Source organism: Pseudorasbora parva, chromosome 2 (assembly GCF_024679245.1).
Source record: "Pseudorasbora parva isolate DD20220531a chromosome 2, ASM2467924v1, whole genome shotgun sequence".
NCBI lineage: Eukaryota > Metazoa > Chordata > Actinopteri > Cypriniformes > Gobionidae > Pseudorasbora > Pseudorasbora parva.
The window spans coordinates 30822503-30849807 of NC_090173.1; the positions used below are offsets into that span (position 1 = coordinate 30822503).

General features: G+C 38.5%; 2 protein-coding genes across 2 annotated transcripts; both read right to left on the reverse strand.

Moving 5' to 3' along the window:
- Positions 1-602: 602 nt before the first annotated feature.
- Positions 603-2945, reverse strand: ccndx (cyclin Dx). The gene is made up of 4 exons (XM_067428927.1): positions 2736-2945; positions 1677-1892; positions 1139-1459; positions 603-1039 (listed from the first exon to the last, which is right to left on the reverse strand). Exons 1-4 carry the CDS (start codon positions 2943-2945, stop codon positions 899-901), a joined length of 888 nt encoding a protein of 295 aa, XP_067285028.1. The 3' UTR covers positions 603-898.
- A 6336-nt stretch (positions 2946-9281) lies between these two features.
- tbc1d17 (TBC1 domain family, member 17) lies at positions 9282-24161 on the reverse strand. Its single transcript, XM_067415471.1, has 17 exons — positions 24066-24161; positions 23285-23380; positions 23002-23079; positions 21236-21353; positions 16457-16643; positions 16250-16361; positions 15993-16163; positions 13924-14049; positions 13725-13828; positions 12858-12952; positions 12647-12763; positions 12454-12554; positions 12265-12364; positions 12067-12164; positions 10377-10493; positions 10176-10262; positions 9282-10083 (listed from the first exon to the last, which is right to left on the reverse strand). The coding sequence occupies exons 1-17, from the start codon at positions 24090-24092 to the stop codon at positions 9898-9900; spliced, it is 1920 nt and encodes a 639-aa protein (XP_067271572.1). The 5' UTR covers positions 24093-24161; the 3' UTR covers positions 9282-9897.
- Positions 24162-27305: the final 3144 nt, after the last annotated feature.

Here is a 27305-nt window from a genome sequence, read left to right on the forward strand (position 1 = left end):
AAGTATAAATGTAATACATGTTTCTATAATTCTTTGAATATGTATTTTTGGTAAACAGGTTTAATTGAATTATGTTAGGAAAATTATTACAGTATCGCTTAACAATCACCTATTCATTTGTAAATACAAACAAACACACTAAATAAATTAATTAATTAATTAAAAAACAAAGATAAAAATGTTATTTCTATTTTTATAAAGTAGGCCTACTTATATTATTCATATTTATAATACCTAATAATAATACTGTATATTACAATAAATATAATTATTATTCTTTAGCCTGGTGCATTATATTATAAGGCCTATTATTATTATTTTTATTATTATTATTACTATTATTATTATAATTATTATTATTAATACATGTGCCACTAAAACTTTCTAAAAGAGCAAGGGCCAAGATCTTGCACCATTCTTCCATCGTTATTTTTTTCTGCTCCTCTCGCATAATGGACTTTGAGAAATGCACCACATTGCCAAACATAAACACTTTATTTCAGTTACTTCAAAAAATAGATATTCATTTATATCCAACACTTTGATTACACACAGGCTGAAACACTGACAAACAAAATAAATTAAATATAAAAATGTGCACACAATAAATAATATGATAATAAATCAACTATAAAATGTAGAAATGTAATACATAAAGTGGAAAGGGTAAACCTGAAATACATAAAAAGTCAATTTTACAGTCATGGCAATAGAAGTAATAAATATGGCACAAGCAGAAATTGTAATTTCTCAAACAAATAAATAAAAAACATTAGGCTATAAATAAATTAGATCACTTCAGAAGTTACAAAACATAAACATCACATTGTGTTTAAATCAGTTTTACTGATGAATAAAAGTGAGATGCAATAAATATGACTCGCAAATGAACCCTGTATTAAAAGTCTATTTCTCTTAGGTCTGTGGGGGTGCTGGCTCTTTCGTCTTCAATTTCACCATCTTTCTCCTCCTGCGCTCCATTTCTCAGCCTCTCCCTGAGAGCTCCTTCTATCAGCTCAGTGCAGCACTGCAGCACCGCCTGTCGGCAGAAGCGACAATTGTTCAAGATAGACAGATAACAACAGTCACAGACACGTGCGCGTGCCAGCACAAGCAGAGCAGATACATATTTGCTTACCACATCAGTCTGACAGAGTGTGGCCAGGGCAGAGGTCATGACACTCAGCTCTCCCGTGCTGTTGGTCCTCAAACCCCGAAGGGCAGAGTTCAGTGCAGCTGCAGCAACCAATGACGGAGGAGTTCCCAGAAAACGCGAGTCACACACACACATGGCTACAAGTGTATCGCTGTGGCGCCGCATCGTTGAGAGAAAGTCTCCTGTATGCGCGTCGCCATCCTTGAGTTCCCCGAGAGTGCGCAGGAAGTGTGGGATAAAGTCCTGAGGGGTCACGGCTGCCACATCCCATCGCAGAGTCGCCAAGACAACACGCTCCATTTCCTGTTAGAGAGAGAGCATACACACACTGTACATAATACTTTTTCTCTCCTGAATGCAAAACAAAAGCATTCATTTTTAATTTATGTGTTTTACTTACTTAATTAATTCTATTTTATTTTACTGTTTCATACTTTTAGACACAGTTGTGCAAAATATTGAGCATTTGTGACTTTTGATAGATTAAACAAAAAACGTTTAAAATGGTGTAAACACTCACCCGGAGATTTGATAAAAGAAAGTCGTACTCTGCTGCCGCACAGAGGGTATCTGCACCAACTGTATCACTTTCTGTCAGTTTTGAGGCCACCAGGACACACGCTGCGGCCAGACAGGATGGAGAGACGGGCAGAGATAGAGTGGCCGACAGATATCGATCCAGCAGGGAGACAGCCAGAGGAAATACAGACTCATCACAGTCACATTCACAGCACACCTATTTACAACACAGAAGATGGATGGATGATATAAACAACAAAAACCCTCACAGTCATAGCAAACATGTTCAAAACTTTAAAAAAAAAAAAAAAAAAAAAAACGAACATTTTTTGGACTGTAGAACTGTTCCTGTCATTATATTAAGTGTCATTCATATTGATCTAAATTTCTTCTTAATAGGATGATTAACTCAAAAGTGAAAATATCATCATTTACACATTCCAAACCTATATGACTTTCTTGCATAAAAGAAGATATTTCTAAAACTGTCAGTGTTTTGTATATTAGTAGGGTAGGGTCCAATGGTTTTGGACCCTAACTTTTTAATCATATGAACAAAAACGTTTGCCCCAGCTTTTAACTAAAAGCAACTTGCACTGACATATCTTAAAATATTTCAGTGCCACTGTTTCAAGATACACACCAGTAATGTTTTTTTTTCTAAGGCATGCATGTTTATTAAATATATTTATATGCCTTAATTTAACTGAGGCCTAATCCTTAATCTAAGCCCTGACTGTGGGACCAGGGCTTTAAACATTATTCTTATAACATTAATTAGTTGAGCCACACCTTTAATTTTGAAAATATAAATAAATAATAATAATTCAAACCATAGTGTACAGATCTTCATAAAAGCCCAAATCCTCCATGGTCCACTTGGGCAGGTTCTCTCAGTGTTCCACATGTTTTATTTAGATAGTGGTTATTTAGATAGTTAGTATGCTTACGAGCTGTTTAATTCATAAGATGTAATCAAAATAAAAAAATTAATTAAAACTAAATCCATAAAATGATCCCATGATGGGAACCCCTAAAAGGTTCAATATGTCTGAACTACCTCCATGGTCCATTTGGCCAAGTCTTCTCTGCGCTGTGGTTCTCTCTGGATGAGAGAGATGTAGAGAGCAGAAGGCAGGTATCTCTCCTCTGACTGTAGAAGCCTCTGAATAACTCTCAGCCCAGAGGCGCTGGGGTCCCACGGGGCTCGGACTGAAGACTGAGTCCTGTCCTGGCCCTCTTCCTCCTCACACCACAGAGACACCGACATCACTCCTGCCAGCAGTTGTGATCCAATAAAGTTGTCCAAAGTGTGTCACAAATGTCTTGGTCCCGAGTAGAAGAGTAAGTGCCAACTTCCGTGTGCTCTTTAAAGTGCTTAAATTTGAATGTGTGCCGGTGAGGGTCTGTTTCTTGCGTTGTTCTCAGCCGTCTTCTCTCTTCGTCTGCTTATATATCCTCTGAGTGAAAGGGGGACTGGTGATGAATAAAGTGAAAAGTGAAGAATAAAAGAGGAGTGTGTAAAATGAGTGGAGTAAAAAAAATAAAAGGCCACACTGTTGGCCGAGCAACAATGGCATCAACAGGTGGAGAGAGAGAGAGAGAGAGAGAGAGAGAGAGAGAGAGAGAGAGAGAGAGAGAGAGAGAGGGAGGAGGCAAGAGAGGGAGAGAGAGAGAGAGAGAGAGAGAGAGAGAGAGAGAGAGAGAGAGAGAGAGAGAGAGAGAGAGGGAGGAGGCAAGAGAGGGAGTCGCCCAGAGGGACATGGCAACAGCTTGTCACCGCCAGTGAGCGAAGAAAAGAGAGAGAGGAGAGAAAGAGGTCATCACCACACTGTGACAATGGGAATGAATAACAATAAGACATGGATGTTGGTGACAGTGAAGGGTATCAGATAAAGATGGTAGGATTACATTTACATATATATAAAATAAAGATATGCAGTAATTCATGAACTTCGATGCATTTGACTCCTAAAACCTCCAGCTAGTTGTTGAAGGTCATGGTTTTTAAAGGCCCATTCCACAAATATGGTACATTCTTATGATCTCATAACTTCAGCATTAGAGGCACACATGCTAAACTATTATCTATAATAAAATTAACCTAAAGTAAAGGGTAGTGAGTTTGAAATGTCTTTATCCCTTGGAAATTGTGATTTTGGTCTGTCTCAAATCACATATACTTTTGTCATATATGTATTGAATTGATATCAAGTTAATTATAATAAAACACAATTTTGAATGAGTAACTTTGAGTTAAAAAGCTCAAACATTCAATCCAGTTCCATGTTAAATATATATACAGGTCCTTCTAAAAAAAAAAAAAAATAGCATATTGTGATAAAGTTCATTATTTTCCATAATGTAATAATAAAAATTAAACTTTCATAAATTTTAGATTTATTGCACACCAACTGAAATATTTCAGGTCTTTTTTTGTTTTTATACTGATGATTTTGGCATACAGCTCATGAAAACCCAAAATTCCTATCTCAAAAAATTAGCATATCATGAAAAGGTTCTCTAAACGAGCTATTGACCTAATCATCTGAATCAACTAATTAACTCTAAACACCTGCAAAAGATTCCTGAGGCTTTTAAAAACTCCCAGCCTGGTTCATTACTCAAAACCGCAATCATGGGTAAGGCTGCCGACCTGACTGCTGTCCAGAAGGCCATCATTGACACCCTCAAGCGAGAGGGTAAGACGCAGAAAGACATTTCTGAACGAAAATAGGCTGTTCCCAGAGTGCTGTATCAAGGCACCTCAGTGGGAAGTCTGTGGGAAGGCAAAAGTGTGGCAAAAAACGCTGCAAAACGAGAAGAGGTGACCGGACCCTGAGGAAGATTGTGGAGAAGGACCGATTCCAGACCTTGGGGGACCTACGGAAGCAGTGGACTGAGTCTGGAGTAGAAACATCCAGAGCCACCGTGCACAGGCGTGTGCAGGAAATGGGCTACAGGTGCCGCATTCCCCAGGTCAAGCCACGTTTGGGCTACAGAGAAGCAGCACTGGACTGGATGAACGCAAATTTTGCATGTACCCACAGTCATTGGTGGTCTGGGGTGCCATGTCAGCTGCTGGTGTTGGTCCACTGTGTTTTATAAAGGGCAGGGTGAATGCAGCTAGCTATCAGGAGATTTTGGAGCACTTCATGCTTCCATCTGCTGAAAAGCTTTATGGAGATGAAGATTTCGTTTTTCAGCATGACCTGGCACCTGCTCACAGTGCCAAAACCACTGGTAAATGGTTTACTGACCATGATATTGCTGTGCTCAATTGGCCTGCCAACTCTCCTGACCTGAACTCCATTGAGAATCTGTGGGATATTGTGAAGAGAAAGTTGAGAGACGCAAGACCCAACACTCTGGATGAGCTTAAGGCCGCTATCGAAGCATCCTGGGCCTCCAGAACACCTCAGCAGTGCCACAGGCTGATCGCCTCCATGCCACGCCGCATTGAAGCAGTCATTTCTGCAAAAGGATTCCCGACCAAGTATTGAGTACATAACTGAACATAATTATTTGAAGGTTTACTTTTTTTGTATTAAAAAGACTTTTCTTTTATTGGTCGGATGAAATATGCTAATTTTTTGAGATAGGAATTTGGGGTTTTCATGAGCTGTATGCCAAAATCATCAGTATTAAAACAATAAAAGACCTGAAATATTTCAGTTGGTGTGCAATGAATCTAAAATATATGAAAGTTTAATTTTTATCATTACATTATGGAAAATAATGAACTTTTATCACAATATGCACATTTTTTGAGAAGGACCTGTATATATATATTTTTTTATTATTATTTTTTTTACAAATTGTCTTTCATTTTTATTTTGATTAGATCAAAATAGCACATTTACATTTACATTTAATCATTTAGCAGACGCTTTTATCCAAAGCGACTTACAAATATATATTTACTTGAAGTAGCCTACCCTCTGAGATTTTCATTTAATATTTCAATAATTTAACATCACATGCCCATGTTCACGGTTCTCAGATGCTAGTCACATGACATGCAGGTAAAACAAAAAGTAAAATATTTCGGATTTTGAATAGAACTGCTTTATTTTGAAATTTCTCATTTATATGATTCAATTAATTATTAACTCACAAACCCCCATGGGTTCCAAACCTCAATTTAGGAAACATTGCTTCACAGGCCCAATTTTGTACTCTATATCAAAAGTACCTAAAATATAAAAATACTGACATTAAAACTATAAACAACATGTTCGGTTTTTAGCACTGGATTTTGGTTTCATGTCTTGTCTAGAATATTTAATGAAGCCTCAAAAGGCTGTTACAAACCGAGAAACTGATAACCCAGAGCACCTGATTTTCCAGGTCTGAAATGACATCAGGTTCAGAGCAGATGGAGAACCTTTTTGAAATCAGATACATGAGTGCAAGACAGAGACTGAGACTGATGGCTAGAACTGGAGAGTGAACTTTTGTTTTTGGCACACTGAAGTCACACTTACTCACGTGCCACCTAATCACCCCGTCACCCCCCTGCTTTCTCTGGAATATCATTGTCAAAGCAACTAGTCTCCCATTATGTCTTTCCATCTCACACACTCTGCCCCTCCCTGGGCCTGTAGCAATCTGGTGTCCTGTTTAAAGAGCAGTGAGTCCTCATGGGAGGGCTGGGCGAGGTATGTGCAACAGACAGTGGAGCCGGCAGGTCAATGAGGCGTATTGTCTCTCTTTACAAATCACTGTCAGACACCAGTGCCTGGCCTTCTGCTCCCACTCACTCACACACACTTCACACGCTCACACTCGACTCCTGGATGGCCCTCACGGTCACAGCAAGGCACGTTTAAGTGGACTGGATTTGTCATTGTGTCTACAGGTGGCTGAATATTTCAAATGACAGACGTTGAGGTTTTCTAAACATGAGTAATACAAAGTTGATTCAAAGTTGATTTTGTTTACAGCTTGGACCAAAACAAATCAATATTCATATTTACGTGTGACTCATTTTCGCTGTTTTAGAGAGTCAACGACTTTGGAAAAGTAATAGCAGAAGTCTCAAGAACATATACATCTCTACCTTCATTAGTGTGAAAAGAGGACAGAACAATGTGGAAATGTCAGAAATCGAAGTCTCTCAACCCAAAAATATTGGCAAACTGGCACAATCACACAACAATAACCTTCTAAGAACTGATGAAGTTCTCTAATGTTCAAAGAGTGACTTCCCTCAGAGCACAGAGCTGCTTGAGCTGCTTTAGTCCTTAAAAACTAACTAGAGCTTAACTCAGAGCAGATTGAATTTGAATGAGGAACTCTTCTTTTTTTCTGTTCCCCAGTAAAGCGAGGTCATGCCGGCCATAAAAGGGACAAGATGAGTCTCAGGAGTAAAAGTGTGTGTTTGTGTACGAGACAAAGAAGGGTGGCAGATCGCAGGGCTGTTTAAGTGCCGTGCTAAATTCATGTGCTGCAGCTGTATTCAAACAAACACAGTGGGAAAATGGAGGGAGGGAGAAAGAAAGACAGACAGAGAAAAGAGGAGGACGTCCAGCAGAAAGAGCAGTGAGCAGGACGGTGAGAAGGAGGCGTGGTTCTCCACCCCTCATTTTCCAGCTCATTTGGTAGGACAGTGGGGAACAGTGACCCCATTTACCCTGATCTTTTAACCCCAGTCAGACACCTGCTGATAGAGTGTGTGAATGTGTTTGTGTGTGTGACGACGAAACTGGTGGTGAGCCATGGCGTTCTGTGCCAGACATAAATTAAATGGTTTAACAAAACATATGTTGAAATAAAAGATTTTTCTGGTACATTAAATCATGGTTTTACTTTACACATTGATTTGACTTGTTAACTTACCTTACCTTACTTAAATTCTCAATTAAAGTGCTATAAGTTCTTATCTCTCAGTTCATTTCTCTCTTAAAAGGCTCTTTTTAAAAACTGGATAATCTGTTGTAATCCTCCAAATGATTAAGTCTGCTCATTCAGCTGAGAATCTGACAAAGATAGGTGGGTAAAAACATAAAAGAGGGTATAAGATACATAATAATAATAATAATAATAATAATAATAATAATAATAATAATAATAATAATAATAATAATAATAATAATAATAATAATAATAATAATAATAATAATAATAATAAAGGTTTTAAATAAATGTAAAAAATAAATAAAAAATAACTATATTTTTCCCCACTGATTTATTCGAATAACTGATTTATTAGAATAAAAATAAGTAGCTGAACGAACATTTACATATCATTATATTTTAATAAAAGTTATAATAAAGTGTTACAGAGAAAGCTGTATTAAGATAATACATAAAAAGATGCAAAATATTTCAAATCAATAAAAAAAATGTGTACCTGATTTTTATATCTTTTTTTAAATAGAAATAAAAATGGAAGATTTTTTATAAACACCTTAATGAACATTTACATGTAATCACAGCTGGAGTGCCCATGATCACAACCAGAGGCATTCCTCCCGTCCACCTTGCTTTTCCATCATGAACTTCAATTCCCATAACCCACTGCCTTGACTCATTATTGTTTGATCACTTCCACCTGTGTGTCATTACCTCATTAACTCTGCCTTTGTTAGCCCTGTGTTTTCAATCATTCTTTGCTAAGTCTTGTATGTCACAATTGCCTTTCTGAGCGCTCCTTGATAATCTGATCCATGGTTTTGACCATGTTTTCTGGATTTGCTCTGTTTGCCTTAGTTCCTGCCCTGTATCCTGTATCTGATTGGATTGTTTTCCTGTGTTTTGACCTTTTGCCTGTTTTGGATAACCCTTTAATAAACTACTGCGTTTGGATCCTTAGCCTTTGCATCTCCGAGCCGTTTGTAACAAAGCTATTACAAAGTGTTACAGAGAACATAACACTTTATTTAACAGTGTCATTGTTACATGTAGTTACTATAGTAATAACTATTCATTGTGCATAATTACATGCAACGAGCCTTAAACCAAACACTAATCCTAGCCCTATAGAAGGGCTATAGAAAGAAGGCTTACATGTTGTTATTTACACTGAACATTTTCGAGTGGCCTTTTATTGTGGCCATCTGTGCAATAATCATGCTGTCTAATCAGCATCTTGATATGCCACTCAATTATCTCAGCAAATGAGATTTAGACAGATTTGTGAACAATATTTTAGAAAAAATAGCCCTTTTGTGTACATGGAAAAAGTCTTAGATCGTTGAGTTCAGCTCAGAGGCAAAAACAAGCATTTATTAATTTAATCCAGTGTATTATCAGTAATTAAATCTAGAAATACAGTACAACGAAGACGCCTTAAAATAAAATGTAACCATTTTTTCCTCACTGTTTATTAAGATATATATTTTTAAAAATATTTATTTTAATACATTTTTAATATCTGAATGAATATTTCCATGTAACATTTACATATAATATTTATTTAGACTTCTATGGCATTTTTATTATCTGAATGAACATTATGCTCATGCTTTTAGAGCTATTAGTGTCTAAGAAAGCCTTTTGTATTGCTATATTGTGTTGTTATATGCATATTGACCTGATATAATGGAGCAAGGAATGAGAATAAAGTGGACATTTGGCAAAAAACAGTACCTCACACTCAAAATGTCATGAACTCAATTTTTTATTTTAGATGCTTTAGCTGTATGAAAAAGTATAATGTTAAAAACTAACAAAATAAGTAATATGACAGCTCTTGCTACACTGCATGCAAAATGGTAGTGCACAGTATTATCTTTCTGTAACAGTAAAGAGAGGGAAAGGTGAGTGAGGGAGAAAGAGACCAAAAAAAACATACAAAGAAAGTTAGAGATATACATTATCAAACAACACATAATAACATGGAATTCAGCACTGCAAGTACTGGATCAAACAATTAGATGCTCATAAATGCATAAAATATTAACAGATAAAATATGAGCTGCGACTATAATGGTCACACTATAAGCAGATTTCTTTATTTTATGTGACTATGTCTGCAATGCCCACAGTCAATTGCACATCAGTTAACAGCATGTCGAAAATACTCTGCCCTTCTTAGGAAAGTACAGTATAAAACAGTCAGCTGATTTCCTTTTTATTAGGTTGCTGCAGGTCTAGATTTCAATCTCTGAATTACATTCACCATATTTTATAACACATTAATCATCAATTTTTGGAATATTCATCATTAGATTTATGCTAAAATCATCTGTTCCCCTTTTGCCAACGCCCTTCTGGAATTAGGGGTAAGTAGGAGGCGGGCGCTGGGGTGGCTGCCGGTGTAACGGCTGGCAGGATGTGGCTCCTTTGGCCTCTGAATGAGTGAGAAGGGTGTCAGTCTCTCTGGGCTCTGAATCTGGACCCTCTTCTGTTGAGCTTGATGGGACATGCAGCCCAATTACTTCTAGCACTTTTGAAGGCAGCTCCTGAGAACAGAGAAGTAAGTAAGCATTACATAGTATGCATGACAAAGGTTATTTTTCATAGCATATCAGCATTCATATCTGTCCCATCTCACCTTGCATTGTGCCAGCTGCAAATAAATAGCCTCTGCTCCACTGAGTATTGACTGCAGATCCAGCTTCATGGTCAGCTCATTAATGTGCTGTAAACACATACAGGCACACACATACACACTTATAATAAACCAACTAACTTACTGTATGTCATTTTCCCAGTTCTAATTAGCCTCAACGGACTAAAATGCTTTCATACACACCTTAAGTATAGAGTTAAAATCATGATTTGAACCAATCAGCTCCCCTTTTTGAGACTCTAGAATGGAGCAGGCCATAAGTAAGTGGAAGTTTTCACAAGGCAGACGGGTCCACATGACCTGCAAAACATGGGTATCAGTGTCATTGTTAAAGCTGCAGTCCGTAAGTTTTACATCATTTTTGCTCTCTGTGTTTGAACCCTGAAATTGCAGGAGTATGTGTGGGTTGTCTATCAACGCACCAGATGTCAACGATGATTGTCGTTTTGAACTTTCTGGATTACAAGCCGCCATCAAAATGGCAAGTTAATTTACATTCCGGCTGCTGTAAGAAGAGGCCACAAACCATCCGCCACCTGCAGCATCCACACACATGATAAAGCCTACTAGCACGGACTGCTTATTGTATAAGTTAAAAATTGCCCAGATACTGGGAGCTAAATCAAGTAAAGCCTTATATGTTAGCATTAATATTTTAAAATCTACACGATACCTGACAGAAAGCCAGTGTAACGTCTCCAAAATAACAGTTACATTGACTCCAACCCTGGCCGCAGTTGAAATTGTAACTGCAGAATTTTGCAGATATTGTAATCTGATAAGAGAAGATTTGTATACTCTAACAAGGAGAGCATTACAATAATCAATTTGTGAAAAGACAAAATAATTAAAAATCAATCTTTCAGCTACAGAAAAAGATGATAAATGTTTCTAAGATGAAAAAAACGAGGACTTGACAAAAGGCTCAAATACAGAGTGGCATCGAAGATGACTCCAAGATTTTTTTTTTAAGTTACTTTGTAACTTCAAGGCTACACCATCAACTGACAGTTCTATAGAAGCAGCTGATGGGGAGAGCCGAGGAGCATAACTTCAGTTTTAGAGCTATTTAGACACAGAAAATTGTTGGACATTCACAATATAATTTTTAGAGATACAACTGGAAAACCATCACACTGGTTCCCTTGACAAAATCCCAATAGTATTGTTCCATAGGCTTTTGAATTATCGCCAAAACAAAAAAAAAGTCTATAATCAACAAAAGTTTATGATACTTACTTAGTTACATTTAAAACATTGAATAAACTATAATAGTATGTAAATAATACTAGTATAACACTGATGGGAATAAGCTCTTTAATATGTAATATACGAATATAGCAAATCAAAATGGCACCTTTGGCACTTAAACTGCTGCTTTTGCGTATCTAAAAATGTAATTGTAAAATGACCTTTAACTTAAATTAAACTACAGAAAACTATGTACATTCAAATGCTGTATTGTGGGTATATATATTTGAGTTGATTTAATACGCAAGAATAAATCAATTCAAATTATTTATAAACATATTATTTTAAAAATATTATTTATGATGCGTGTAAGTTTTCATTAAAAAATACCTTCTTATAAAACGTGTCTTGGTGTTTACATTCACGTTTATATAAAAAACATGAATTTTAAATCAATACTTGATTAATCCAAATAAATAAACAATACCTATTAAGAATTAAGATCATTAAGAGACAGTGACATCATCCAAGTTTACAGAAAAGGCAAGATCAGAAATTTTACCCTAATTTAATATTAATGTTGTGTGCATAAAATGCACCTCAAAGTAGAAAAAAACACTTTTATGCCAATTCCTACAAAATTCTTAGAAATTAATACAAATAACTATTTGTCTTATCTTACCTCCCACAGACTCAAGATGTCTTCAAAAGAGAATTCTCTCTTAAACCAAATCAGTAACCATCGGAAACAGAAACAAAGTGAACCACTGTCCTGAGAGTCTGAGAGAGAAAAACACAACAAATATGAAACAGGTCATGCCAGCCTGAATCAACCTTTTAAAAAATGTTACATTTATAGAGAATGTGTGGTTGCTTTTACCCAGGTAGTCACACAGCTCTGGATCAAGTGCCCTCAGTAGGAGGCTGAGCTGAAGGAGCTGCTGTTTCATGGCCTCCTGAGACTCTTCAAAGTTTTGGTGCTAAAGACAAAGAAAGACTCAAAATCCAGAGAGACTAAATGCAACAATCACATAACACACACAATCAGAAAACAAGAGTGTTTACTGACCACTAGATCCATAAAGCCTGTCAAACACCAGAAGGACTCCACCTCATTCTGGGTAACAAAGAGCAGAGGAGACAGAAGATCACTCATCCCCTGGACATAACCTGCAGGGCAAAATGAGAGTGTGATGAAGAGAGATAGCACCCTCTAGTGGTCGGTAGGTGGAATTAAAATGACATTAGGGAATTGCACATACCTAGATCAAAGTTATACATGCAGTATGTCATCAGTACATCATGGAGCAGCGTAAGTCCTGGGTTCTCATTCCCAGAAAAGAAGGAATTGTGTCTGTCTGTTCGATTCACATCCCGTTCTGTCCAATCAGAGAGTACGAGAAAATCAGACATTTGTAGATAGAAAGACACCAGTTAGACTTGCAGTAAGATTTATGACACAGTTGAACATACCTATGAGGCTACGGTATCCTCTGAAGAGAGAGTTCCTCATCTCCTGCTCTTCACTAACTGATTTCCACTGAACCTTCATCCTGAAATATTCATCTCTGAAGAGGAAAAGAACAAATGGAAACATCTCATAAAAGCCAAGAGGGGTTACAAAGATTTGTAAGGAGGGTAGAAGTTCAAAATGGTAAAAAATATGCATATACTCTATCGTTCAAATGATTGGGGTCAGTAAGAATTTTTTTAAAGAAAATACTTTTATTCAGCAACGATGTATTAAATTGACCAAAAGTCACAGTGCAAACATTTATGTTGTTACAATTTTTGCTGTTTAAATGCTTTTTATTCTGAAAAAAAAAAAAAAATAAATAAATAAAAAATTATATTTATATATTTTATATATATATATATATATATATATATATATATATATATATATATATATATATATATATATATATATATATATATATATATATATATATATATATATATATATATAGCATCAAATTGAGGGTTGAGCATTAAATCATTATTTCTGAAGAATAATGTGATACTGAAAACTATAGTTTGAAATATATTAAAATAGAAAACAGTTATTTAAAATTGTAATCATATTGCACTAAGATATTAATAATGTATTTTTTATCAAATAAACATCATCTTTCAAAAACAATTCAAAAATGTTACAAACACCAAACTTTTGAACAACAGTGTGCATATTCTGTGCTAAGCTTGGGTTTAAAGTGACAAAAAGGACACAGGAAAACAACAGCTGCAAACAGCTCACACTGGAGTGAGAGAACAAATCCAGTATGTAAATTTAGACACCTTGATGGTTTGTGACCAATATAAAAAACACGTTCAGCTTACGTTTTGACCCTAAGGATGTCCTCTCTTTCTTTGGTTGTGCTGTTCCAGGGGTAGAACCCCAGTAAAAACTTCCACACTTCCTTCCGCATAGATGGAACAATGCCCTAGAAAAAGCAGAAAATATTGTATTCATTGGAGACTCCATTGGTCTGTGGCATGAAAGAAGGATTAGGAAAAGCTCATTGAAACATAGACACACCCCTCTAAACACTAGCTCCTTGACCCTCTGTGGATCTGTGACACGGCCCTCTGGATCCAAAAACTGATCCCAATCATCCAAAGGCTTTCCTCTTTTGACCTCCGGTCTGGGTCCGAGCTCCGCTCCCTGGTGGAATACATATATTTTATATATTGTAGCGACTCAGGCGAATCAAACACACAATCGCCAGTTACATTTAACAAATATGTTTTGAATGCTTTGTGCTTAGTAACAGACCTTCCCCCAACACAACAGAGAAAGATTCTCCGTTACCCTGGAAACCATCTGATAAGACGTTTTACGGCCCAAAAGAATTTGGCCACATGAAAAGTTCCATACACAGAGAGTAAAAGCTTGTAAAACACACGCTTTTGCCTCAAATTATAGACAAACCATCTATAAATGAACATGCACCCCAGGACATTATATGTAAACACATAACTGTCTTGTAAAATGTTTCTTTTGTATGGTATTTTGCATCTTTTTGTCTTTGTCTTAACAATTTACTAGTTCAGGTAACCTCATATATGTCATGTCTCCTATCAAATTAATGCTCACTTCACGACTTACACTTCCATGTATGTCACTTATTCAGAGAATGCAGTGTGTGTTTGTTGCATTAATTAGAGTATGAATGGGCAGAGACCCATTGATTCAAGCTTGAAACAAAGAGCCATAAAATCTCCAGAGGAATTTCCCGCTTGGAAATCCCAACAATCTCATTGGTTAAGTCTAACCCAGGAGGGCGGGACTACTCCCAGACCTTAAAAAGGGAGGTGCTCGGATGCCCTCCCTCTCTCTCTCTTCTCTCTCTGGCTGAACCAACACGTCATCGTGGCTGGCCCTTGAGCCAGGCCACCAATGCAGGCCCTCCAAGCAGGCCCACACACGACTATTAGGCCAGCAGGCCCCAACGCTCTTCTCTTCTCTTCTCCTCTCCTCTTCCTTGCTCTCTTCGCTTTTGCATCGCATCAACTTCCTAGCCCCCGAGGGCATTTCTTCAGGGAGAACACAGAGCATTTCTAGAGCAACCAGCCGGTCCACCCCGACCTCGGAAAGAACCGCCGGACACGCAGGACATTTGAACTCGGAACACACGCACACACGCGAGAAGCCAAAACTAAAAGCAAGTATTCTTATTTCCAAATTCAAACTGCTGTTAAGTGGGTTGTGTTATTTTCCCGTTGGGACAAGTTAACTTCTTGAGGCCTCTGTGTTTGATGAACTGAAGGAAAGCTGCTTCTCATCCCTAATTCTGTTTCTCATCCCTATCTCTCTTTATCTCTCTAATTTTAGTCTATTCATTATTCTCGTTTATGTATTCTTTCGTTACTATCTATATTTCTACTCTCTTGATGCATATTTAGTGTGTACTTTCTGTGTGAATCGTAGTGTTATTTTTAGTCTGTGTTTATTAAACTTCCAAAAGACATTTAATGAGTTGAATCTGTTATTCTTCCACATACACGAAGTCAATGAAACTTACGATCTAACGTTACCTAACTGCTTATGCTACTATTTCAGTAAAGTAAACTGTATGACCATTTGAAATATTGACTTTGTCCTGATCAGTAAAGTTAATGATCCTTATGCGCTCGTAAAGCAGTAATCCCTTACTGAGAATTGATTTGAAAGTTTATTACTAATTTGGAGGACAAACTTAGTAGGATAATTTCAAGCAATTCCGTAAAGGGTTACTTGTATTTAATTAAACATTTTCCCCTATCGGAAAATTTTAATACGTAATGAACGACTAGCAAATTATATTCATAAATTCACGAATATTGAATATTAAATCCCTTTTGAGTTAATTATTCCCCGAGACATTAAACTCACATAGTCATTTTTGTTACAATATAATGTATATAACATTTGCAAACATGACCAAAGAGGAGGTTTATGGATGTAGTGAAGGAGGACACGAAGGTAGTCGGTCAGAGAAGAGGACACAGAGGATTGGACTAGATGGAGGCAGATGATTCACTGTGGCGACCCCTGAAGGTAACAGCCGAAAGAAAAAGAAGAATATAACATTTGCAGAAAGACAACCAGGATCTACTGAAACTCACGCAGGTAATGAGCTCAAAGCCTGGCTCCTCATCAGCTGAATGCGGGAAATGGGTGTCCTGAGGTGAGCAGTTACTGTGCGGCGACTCTGGATGTCTAAGTGTTCCCCGGAAGAAGTTAGTCACTTTGGAAAAGCCCCCAAACGTGGTCGCATAAGGGTCTTGAATGAATCTCTGTGGATACAACCAATCCGGATCGTAAGTTTACAGGCCCATGTTTATGGCTTTAACCACACTAAAACACAACAAATATGACTTACAGACACAAGGTCTGCACTGGTATCATCAAATAGGTGCAGCTCATCAAACGACTGGGACAGGGCCCCAGAGTCATGTGGGTATGCTAGGAAGAGCCTACCATCCATCGGGGACCTTAGTACAGAATGTGTTACATGAGTATGTAAATATATAAGTACTAAAATGCAAAAGGATTGGTTGGAAAAAAAAAAAATTTGCATGCCACTCACGGAGCCAGTCTGATGTAACGCTGCATGGCTTTAAGCAGCTCTCTAGCACCCCCCCGACGGAAATGCAAGGGAGGGAGAGGATCGCCCCCTCTGCTGGTCAGCACCAAGAAGTTTTTCCCCAGAGAGAAGCGAGCCCTCCGAAGGGAATACAGCTCTGACAGGGGCAGAGAGAATGAGCCCCACTGACCTGCCAAAAAGATGGAATACATAACTTTTGAAAGGATGTAGTAACATTTGTGTGGTAAAATTTAAGGCGTCAACGCATGGAACGCATAATTTTTTTCAGTTTAAAGCAGTCACAAGCTGGCTTAAAAATGATGTTTATGTGATTTTTACATTCAAAAACATCATAATGAATAAGCAATAGCCTATTTTCTACCCTGGTTTTGAGCCTAGCTCTTGAAACGCTCAGTTTTTATGGGCATGTCACATGAAAAGGGCAACTCCGGCGAATTTTTAAGTTTATCTTGATCGCTATATCTTTGTGAGTAAAGTCTATAGAAAAAAAAACGAACCGGATTGGTGCTTGCAACACGGAGTTCTTACAGTTAATGCCCAGAGCCCCCCCTCAGCTAAAACGCCCCCCCCCCCCCCCCCCTTTGGGGGCATAAACGTAAAGGGTGTCTTTGTGCCTCTTAACAGACACAAAATGCAATTAAAATGTCTGTCCAACATGAACAGGTCCCTAACATGACAACGAGATGCGTTTAGCCACTTAGCCATGTTTAAATTCACCTGTTTTAGCCGGCTAGCTGCGTCTCGCGCTGAAGTCCCGTGGGGACTCAGCGGTAGATGGAAAATAGGCAGTCCAGTTGGTAAGAGTGTCATGTGTGTGTAAAGCAAGATTATTTTAAGTTACTGCACATCTTTCCTCAAGCCGAGTGTGCCCAAATGGAAGGATAAATAAAGTTTACATTACCTCCACAGTGGTTGCACCCGTCTTTAACCACGGAATGGCATTTTTCTTCAACCTGCATTTTTTCTTCGCTGTGTTATGTCTTTATAAGTTAGTCAAGTGTTCGCAGCAAATTTTTACAATTCGGAAAGGCACAAACGCGAACAATTTCTTCTTCACTCGTGAGCCCGATCGGATCATCACTCAGATGTCCGGTCACAAACTAATCGTTCTTTTGAACCGGTTCTTTTTAGTGAATCAGGCGAACCAGTTCACCAAATCGGACTGAATCATTCTAAACGGTTTGCGTCTGGTCTCAAATCAGCGTTGACCACACGTTATTTTAGTTACTCACTTTCTGACATTAGTGACAGTCCCTCCGAATATAAATAAACTAATGTCTTGAATTATATGTTGTAAATCCAACCGTTCACTGAACTGAGACATGTTTTGCTGAGAGATCTGATGAACTCATGAGCAGCTGATACTGAGTAACTGAACGAGCAGCGGTCCTCATCGGATCAGCAGTACAGAATCGAAAACTATTTCTCTTGGACACGTTCTGAGGACCGACGAGCCGATGAGCAGAGCCTCTTCATAAACACGATGCTCTTCTCGACCTTTTCGGCTACCGCTCAGTCCCCACGGGACTTCAGCGCGAGACACAGCTAGCCGGCTAAAACAGGTGAATTTAAACAATGGCTAAGTGGCTAAAGGCATTTTGTTGTCGTGTGAGGGACCTGTTCATGTTGGACAGACATTTTAAATCGCATTTTGTGTCTGTTAAGAGGCACAAAGACACCCTTTACGTTTATGCCCCCAAAGCTGCCGTTTTAGCTGAGGGGGGGGGGGGGGGGGGGGCTCTGGGCATTAACTGTAATAACTCCGTGTTGCAAGGACCAATCCGGTTCATTTTTTTTCTATAGACTTTACTCACAAAGACATAACGATCAAGATAAACTTAAAAATTCGCCGGAGTTGTCCTTTAAAGACTTGGAAGTAAACTCTAACTGCTATGATTGGATAACCGATAACAGCTGTTTATCCGGTTGCTTAGTAACAACAGCGAGCGTGAAGGCGGCGAAATGCATAGCGTTGTTCCGGTCACTTTTATATTTTTGTTTTTTAATCATTGGTTTTGTTACCAGAGCTTCTTTAGTCCGTAATGGCACTTGCGGCTATCTGCCACGAATGCACTGCAAATGCTCTAAAGAACACTAAAGACGAGTAGAAATTAGATCTACAGCTCTCTGCTTATTCAAATAAAGGTTTAAAAATGTAGGCTAAGTGTCACTAATTAAATTAGTATATGTTAAATTAATTGTCAGCCTCTTACATGTCTCGGGAGATTGAAGAATTCAAGGGACAAATTATGTTTTATAAACAAAGCTCTTGAGGAGCAAACTGTCTGTCTAATCAGCGCGAGAGGTGGTACATATACACAGCTGAGAGCCGACTCGCCTATAATTACCTCAACAGTTTTCTGCATCTCTCCGCCACCCCATTCCTCACTCTTTTGGCTGGGGATATGGGGAAGAACTATGGGTCTCAATCCCATCGGATAGCATTGTATTTTTGATGTTTTATCGAAGATCAAAATATTTATTGCATTTAACAAGAAAATGTTCAGCACCCAAAACTCTATCGCTATTGCCTCAATGGGGTTCAGTGTCTTTGGGCGGATTGCTGAGGAAGATTGTCGGCAGCAGCCATTAGGATTTGGTCTTATGGAATTAGGAGTCCTCTTGACTACTTATCACAGATTTAGGAGCTGGTTTTAGTGCTAAAAAGCTTTGTAAAAATAAGAATTTGGGAGTCCTAAATTTAGAGTGACACCCCATTATTTTAAAAAGTTTATCCTTAAATCGGCAAGTTAGGAGCTACTTTTAGCTGTATGTAAGTATTGCACCCTGATATATTAAATGCACAGCTAAATGTGACATTTATTCGAATGGGCTTATGTGAAGATTGTTTTAATTTCACTTAAATTAAATGTTGTTATATTTTTTAAAGCCTATTAAACAACTTCAGCTCTGCAGCATATTTTGAATGATTATGATGCAATATTGGACCCACAGGTTGGGGCGCACAGTTGAATTGGTTAAATGTTAAAATTCGATAGCTTTCAATGGGTGCGTTTATATGCACACCAGTAAGCTGATAACTCAAAAAAATCAGCTTACTGAAATAATCTGATTTCCCCGTTTACATGCAAACCAGTAAACTGATAACGCAAGTAAACAGATTTTACATGACTTTATTAATAAACCAGGTTATTTCCTTAAAGTGACGTCAAAAATAATGTCTGTATCTGACTCGGAGTATCCCTAATGTTACGTCAGTTGTGATGTTAAATAAAGCGTGTCAGCGGGAGATTTTCGGCTCATATTATCCCTCATGCAGTTCCAGATGCAGCATTTTGACTAAACCTCTTATACTTCTGCTGTATGAGATGAGAGCACATCTTTACAATTTTCTGGGTCTTAAAAAAGTTTGCGTTTGTGATATATGTCCTTATTTCATGCAAAACGCTAGCTCGCTCTGTCTGGATGCATTTAAATCTGCTCTAAGTTTGCTTTTTTTTCACCTATCACACGTGCTCTTCAATAAGCCGAAAGAAAGCAGGTTAATACGTTTACATGCAGCGTGAATTCGGGGTAAGAGGCAAAAAACTCCCCGTGTCGACCAGTTTATTCTTACGCTGTTTATGACCTTACACCGTTAATAGAAAACAGGTCACCACGTTTACATGACCATGTTCATTGTCGTCTTATTAGGCATAATCGGCTTAAAGGACAACTCCAGCGAATTTTTAAGTTTATCTTGATCGTTATACTTTGGTGAGTACAGTCTATAGAAAAAAAACCAACCGGATTGGTGCTTGCAACAAGGAGCTGTTACAGTTAATGACCAGAGCTTTAACTGCAGTTATGGGGCATAAATGTAAAGGGTGTATTTGTGCCTCTTAACAGACACAAAATGCAATTAAAATGTCTGTCCAACAAGAAGAACAGGGCCCTTACATTACAACGAGATGCGTTTAGCCACTTAGATGCGTTTAGCCACTTAGCCATTGTTTAAATTCACCTAAATAGTGTTTTAGACGGCTAGCTGTAGTCTCACGCTAAAGTCCTGTGGGAAAAAAGGCAAATAGTCCAGTTGGGAAGAGCGTTGTGTTTATGAAGAGTAATCTCATTGCTCTGCTCATCGGTTCTCAGTATCGAACGTGTCCGAAAGAAATGGTTTTCGATTCTGTACTACTGATCCGAGAACCGCTTTACGTTCAGATACTCGCACATGCTCAGTATCAGCTGCTCGTTGTCATGTTAGGGACCTGTTCATGTTGGACAGACATTTTAATTGCATTTTATGTCTGCTAAGAGGCACAAATACAACCTGTACGTCTATGCCCCCAAAGCTGCCGTTTTAGCTGAGGGGGGGCTCTGGGCATTAACTGTAATAGCTCCACCAATGTTGCAAACACCAATCCGTTTCTTCTATAGACTGTACTCACCGATCAACATAAAATTAAAAATTCGCCGGAGTTGTCCTTTAAGAATGTGCATGTAAACGCACCCAGTTAATGGCTAAAATTGAGGGGGGTGGGAGATCTATGTAATAGAGACATCAGTATTGGTATCAGTGATGATGGCCTTCATTAAAAGTGCTTAGTAAAAAAAAACATGCCATTAAACAAATATTTAAAATACTGTCTTTATATTGTTTCTACAATATTTGGAGATTAAATGTAAAATTATGACGACATAAAATTATATTAAAAACTGTAGTTATGTGCAATTAATTACATGTGCGATTAATTACTTACATTTTTCTAACTGATTGATATCACTTATAAAAATGCAAGTACCAGTTTAGCACAGTACCTGTTTCTTTGACTGGTGGAAGTTCCTGTCGTCTGTCCGGCTTGACTTTACTGATGACAGCCCAGTCTGGCTCATAGCCTGGGTCAAACTTAGTTTCCTCTTCCCCTCCATCCCCATCCTTTCAAGGAACAGATTATAATGAGAAATTAAGAGAGAAATGGAGTTAAGGAACACCATTAAAAGTTTGGGGTTGGTAAGTTCTCTCATGTTTTTAAGAGAAGTCTCTTATGATCACTATAGCTGATTTTTTTTAAAAACCAAAATACTGTAAAACTATAAAGGTAATACAGTAATACAATAAGAAACAGTAATACTGTGAAATAATATCATTTAAAATAACTTTTTAAAGATTTTAAAGTGTAATTTATTCCTTTGACTGTAAAGCTGAATTTTCAGCATCATTACTCCAGACCAGTCTTCAGTCATATGCTTCAGGAAATCATTCTAATCTGTTATGAGATACTCAAGAAACATTTCTAATTATCAATTTTGAAAAATGTTTTTGTGGAAACCGTAATAATTTTTTTTCAGCATTTTTTGATGAATATGATGTTCAAAAGAAAGAACAGCATTCATTTGAAATTTTAATCTTTTGTTACGGTCACATTTTTGACCCAAAAAAACTAAACTAAACACACTGTTCCCAACCTTTTGAATGATAAAGTACATGTTAAGGAGTGATCAACCGATGTATCGGTTTCTCATTATTTAAAGGGATAGTTCACCCAAAAAAGAGAAATGTAATGTTTATCTGCTTACCCCCAGGGCATACAAGATGTAGGTCTGTTTGTTTCTTCAGTACAACACAAATTAGGATTTTTAACTACAACCATTGCTTGTATAATGCATGTTAATGGGGTGTTTTTCTATGAGAGCCACTAAAAGTGGCTTGTGATACATTAATGTCTTAAAACACGAAACAATCGGTTAGTATATTTTAGCTGACTTTATCATTGTGAATCTGTTGTTTTTGTTCATTTGTATTTTTGTGTGGGTGTGATGATTGACAGCAGGTACAGGGGATTGTGTTTTTGTGGGAGGGTTCCTATTTTGACTTTTGCTTTCCGTTGGTGTATTGTTTTGTTTTTGTAAGTTTAAATTGAAAAATTTAATAAATATATGAAACTATATATATACTATATACATAAACATGCAAATATTCAACATCTGTAATTTAAAAAATCAATATCGGTCAATCGCTAATGTTTTTAAAAAATTTCTTTGAACATGAAGTTGAATATTGATCTTTTTTTTATTTTTTATAAATATATATTTATTGAAAATTTTCCAACTTTAGCAGAAAACACAAAAACAATTTTAGCCACCATTAATAAAAACACAGACAAAAAACTGGCATAAGTAATAAAGAGCACGTTTAAACTAGGCCACTTAAGGGTAAAAAAAAGACACGAAAAGAATTAGGTACATTATTATTTCCCAACAATTATTTACTCACTTATGATTACTTACTTTCTGCAGAATAGTTGTCAATTCACTCCCATGAAGTCACAAAAGAGGTTTTATAAATTACAGTGAAAAAACACACAAAATCCAGCAATTAGCTGATCCTGATAAAAGCTCTAATTGTCACAGTTGTAAACATGACAGCGCTCTGTCAGGGTGTGAAGTTGCCACGGCTGAGGCTGAGACTACACACATTCATTCTGTATAAAACATACTTTTTTTTACCCACAAAGCTCAAATTCAAATTTAGTAAATACTCAGTTCCTGTACTTGAAAAGTAACTACAACAACATCTTACCAACCTTTTTAGTGTAAAAGACAGCAGGAGCATTTCTTCCATCATCCTCAATAGGGCTCCATTCTAGTGCCGGCTCTCCATCCTGTATGAGTTGAACTGCTCATAAACTTTAAATACTCTTTAAAGTTTTAAATAGGTTCTGTAAATTGTGTTAATAGATATTGCTAAAGACTACAGTATTTATATAACAACATTCATAATATATTATGATATAATAATAAATATATAAATAAGTGTTTAATAATAATAACAACATTAACAATCCTGCTAGTGTCTGTTGGTCATACCCGCTCAACTATCCGGATAAAGCCGGGGATGGTTGTGTCCTGATGGCTCCTCTTGGCATTGGTGTGGAGGTAAACACCCTCCTTCTCAAAGATCAGCTGATGAATTACATAATATGTCACACTTTCATAGTAGGAATGTCAACAAAAGCTATAGATGAACAATTTTAAACAAGATGTCTGTATTTGATCCAACGGTTTTGATAATATCAACCGCACTAAACCGATTTAATAAGTTCAAATGTCTGGCTTTTTCCCCTAATATCACAACAATAAAATAAACGTAGCTTTATTTGATATCTGTAGTGTACATTTCATAATACACTTCAATGGACTGATAATTCGGTGACAACATTTTTTTTCATAGGTCAGATAAACAACAAATAATCACAAAGGAGAATGCGGTAGTTTCAATTCGGCCACTAGTTTCTATAATATTGATTTACGGAATAAGCAAAGCTCTCTAGTTAACTAGTTTAACCAGTTACGTCATTAACATTTGCCTTGCTGAACGTATTACCCAATAGGCGCCATTGGTATTTAAAATCAGCCCATCATAAATAAATGACAGTGACTAAACCGTCAGGCTTGAACATGTCAGTCAGTCACCCGCCTGAGCTATAGCCTATGGCTAACTAGCTCCAGCTGTGGAAAACTGTCTTATCCAGTAATAATAAATCCGTGAAATGGTAAAATCCGCATATAGAGATTTAGGTAGTATTATGTCAAATGTGGCATCGTCTATATAAACTTACGGTTACGGACAAACACTGTCACTACTTACCTTGTGACTCTCTGGCTTCGCCTCCATTCCCCCTGTGCTCACGTAGTTTGACCAAAACAATCGCACTTCCGTTTTTTTTTCTTGGATGACACCGCCCACCTCCACATCAGCCAATCAGAGACTCGAAAATCATGACGTCCCCTAGGCGCTGAAGTGAGCACCACTGCATTTGTTTGTTGATATTAATAATACACATAATAATAGATTTTATTTAAAACGCACTTTTCATTCCGAAGAATCTCAAAGTGCAACAATGAAAAAAAATAATAATAATAAAATGAATAAAAAGTAAACATAGAATAAAACAAACAACCAAACACATGAAAGCCTTTATGAACAGAAAAGTCTTCAGTTCTGTTTTAAACTGGGTCAGGCTCTGTTCTGCTCTCAGCTCACTGGGAAGGTGTTTCCAAAGCCGCGGTGCAGCCGAGCAGAAAGCTCGAGATCCCATGGTATGGAGCCTTGTGTTGGGAAGAAGCAGGTGGCCTGATGATCTGAGGGAAATTACAACAATATAATATGTATTGCAAATCAGATATTAAAATCGTGAAGAGGATAAAAATAGAATAACAACGTTGTTGAAAGATTCCTAAACTATCACAAATTTGAATTTAAAATAAATACATAAAAATGTAACAATTTAGCTTACTTGTATTGTAAACAAGGGGGTTGATGCGGATTACAGTCTCAATCAATTTTGAAGAAAGACTGATGAAATTTGTCAGTCAATGCAATATTAATGACACCAGCTATTGTATAGGCTATTGTGTCTGTGGATTTTAAATAATAGCCTAGGCTATGACTACCTCTAGCCGTTTAGTCTGCACTAACGTTGGTTGCATATTGCACAGAGTCCAGTAAATCATTATATATCGTTTATTATCAGTTTCCTTCAATGTCACACACCTGCTCTCTTATTTGTACTTTCTGCACCTCTGCAAATGTGTTGACGCACGAAGATCCTGCTCCAAATGTTGCCATGTCCTCTCATTACGTTTATTCTGGGTTGTTGTTTGCAGAAAAATGTAACAAATTATTAATTATTATTATTATAAATATTAGCAGATTTTTCGGGATTTCTTGAGCGTTTCAATATGTAAATGTGTTTTCCAATGTAAACATTTATTCATTTGTTTTAATATAATTATTTAAATTCTAGTAGGTTGTATTTATAAAAATAAAAACAACAACAACATATAATTACTGAAAAGACTATATTGCTGCAAGTTGCAATTTGGTATCATTATTGGGGATTTCTCAAACTGGTGTCCAGGGACTCCCAGAGAGCGTGGTCATCCATGAAAATGTTTGGAGGAAAAAAATCAAACAATAAATAAATATAATAAATAAAATAACATGAATTAAGGATATCTCTGTGTGTCACTCAACAGTGTTTGGCAGCAGCGTCTCTACTAATAGCGAAACTAGTTTATATGCTCAAGAACATCGCTTTATCACTAAGAACTTTATCACTTTGCTAATGAGAAATGTCATTTAGCTTTTAAGTTTTTTAACTATTTTACTGATAAAATCATCAGAGCAGCGCTGACAACACGTTTATGTGTGTGTGTGTTTGAGTGGGAGAGAAAGTGGGAGAAACCATACATAGCCTAATAAAACGTAATTCCCTTTCGAGAGAGGTTCCTCGTATTACGTATGGGAAAACTCCTTTTCTCGAGAATATGAAGCAAAACTTTAATAAAGGTATCCATGTAAAGCGCAGTGCCGCTGAACGGCCATAACTCAGCGCGAGGAGCGCTCTGATTGGCCGGGCCACGGCAACTGCATGAACCTATGGTGAGGCGGCTGAGAGGAACGAGCCAATGGGGGGCGTTCCAGAAGCCCGCCGAAAAAAGGTGCTTATATTTGCATACAGGAGGCTATATAAAGCCCTGATTTCGCCATAGGTGTCAGATTTTATCTCCTTCAGCGATACCTTCGCTGACCTCCGGAAGAAGCAACCGCCGTCGAAAAGGCACCAGCGGAACCTGCAGCTGAGGACGACGGACTCCCTCTCCGCCTTCTCTGCCGTTCCAGCTACGCCATCCGGCGATCGTATCCTTTTATACTCTCTTCTCCTAAAAGAGCGCGGGGCGTTGTTTCAAATGCCTCGTATTTCCTGCGGCTCTTGCAGAGCTCCTCTCCTTGGCGGCGACCGTCACGTCATCTGCGTGGCATGCCTTGGACGGGACCACGCGCAGCTCGCACTCTCTCAGGGCGGCTGCCCCGAGTGCGATGAGATGGCGCTGCAGACCCTTCGGGCTCGCCTCGCCACCTTCGACCAGGTCCCTCCTCCTGCCGCTGGGCCGCGCCGCAAGAAACGCCGCGACCAGAGGCTGCCGGAACGGTCTGGCGACTGCACGCCGGATGACTCCCCGCGTGCCTCGCCATCGCCGGTCACCTTCACCCAGGAGGAACAGCGTCCCTCTCATGCAGCGGCCTGTTCGGTTTCCTTCGGTGGCCCGCCGCCAGAGGATGATGAGGACAGCCTCTCCACAGCCGCTTCTGGTAGCGAGTGGTCATCTTCTGTCTCGGAGCCCCCCGCTTCGACGCAGACCGCCACGAGCGCCAAAACTAACGTCGACGCGGAACTCATCCGCGTGCTCTCCAGGGCCGTGGAAGACCTCGGGCTCGAGTGGTCCCAGCCCGATGAGCCAACACGCAGCAGACTGGACGAGTGGTTCCTGGAAAGCCGCCGCCTCTCTTCTCCTCAGAAGCCCGCGCCTTTCTTTCCTGAGGTACACGACGAGCTTACGAAGTCGTGGAAGTCGCCCTACTCTGCTCGCGCCAGATCCGCTTTTTCCCCAGCGCTCTCCGTTGTCGACGGCGCTAAGGAAAAAGGCTATGAGTCTCTTCCACCCCTCGAGGAGGCTGTCGCCGCGCACCTCTGCCCGCCCTCCTCCTCCAGAGGATGGCAGTCCAGGGCTCAGCACCCGTCCAAGCCCTGCCGCACCACTTCTGCTCTCGCTGGCCGGGCATATGCCTCCGCTGGCCAGGCTTCCGCGGCCCTTCACACCATGGCTATCCTTCAGGTGTTCCAGGCCAGACTTCTCCGCTCCTTGGATGAGTCTGTCCCCGACTCCGATGTTTTGAAGGACCTCCGCAGCGCGACGGACTTGGCCCTTCGCGCCACTAAAGCCACTGCACAAGCCATCGGGAAAAATATGGCTAACCTGACGGTCTTAGAGAGGCACCTTTGGCTGAATTTGACCGAGATGAAGGACGCGGACAAAGCCTCCT

Excerpts from the sequence above, each read along its gene's own strand:
- ccndx (XM_067428927.1), bottom strand. The coding sequence starts at position 2,945 with ATGTCGGTGTCTCTGTGGTGTGAGGAGGAAGAGGGCCAGGACAGGACT. Across the intron at positions 1,460-1,676 it reads TTCTTTTATCAAATCTCCGG|GAAATGGAGCGTGTTGTCTT; the intron begins GTGAGTGTTTAC and ends TCTCTCTAACAG. Across the intron at positions 1,040-1,138 it reads CACTCTGTCAGACTGATGTG|GCGGTGCTGCAGTGCTGCAC; the intron begins GTAAGCAAATAT and ends TTCTGCCGACAG.
- tbc1d17 (XM_067415471.1), bottom strand. The coding sequence starts at position 24,092 with ATGGAGGCGAAGCCAGAGAGTCACAAG. Across the intron at positions 12,764-12,857 it reads AGGATACCGTAGCCTCATAG|AACGGGATGTGAATCGAACA; the intron begins GTATGTTCAACT and ends CTGATTGGACAG. Across the intron at positions 10,263-10,376 it reads ATTTTAACTCTATACTTAAG|CACATTAATGAGCTGACCAT; the intron begins GTGTGTATGAAA and ends ATGTGTTTACAG.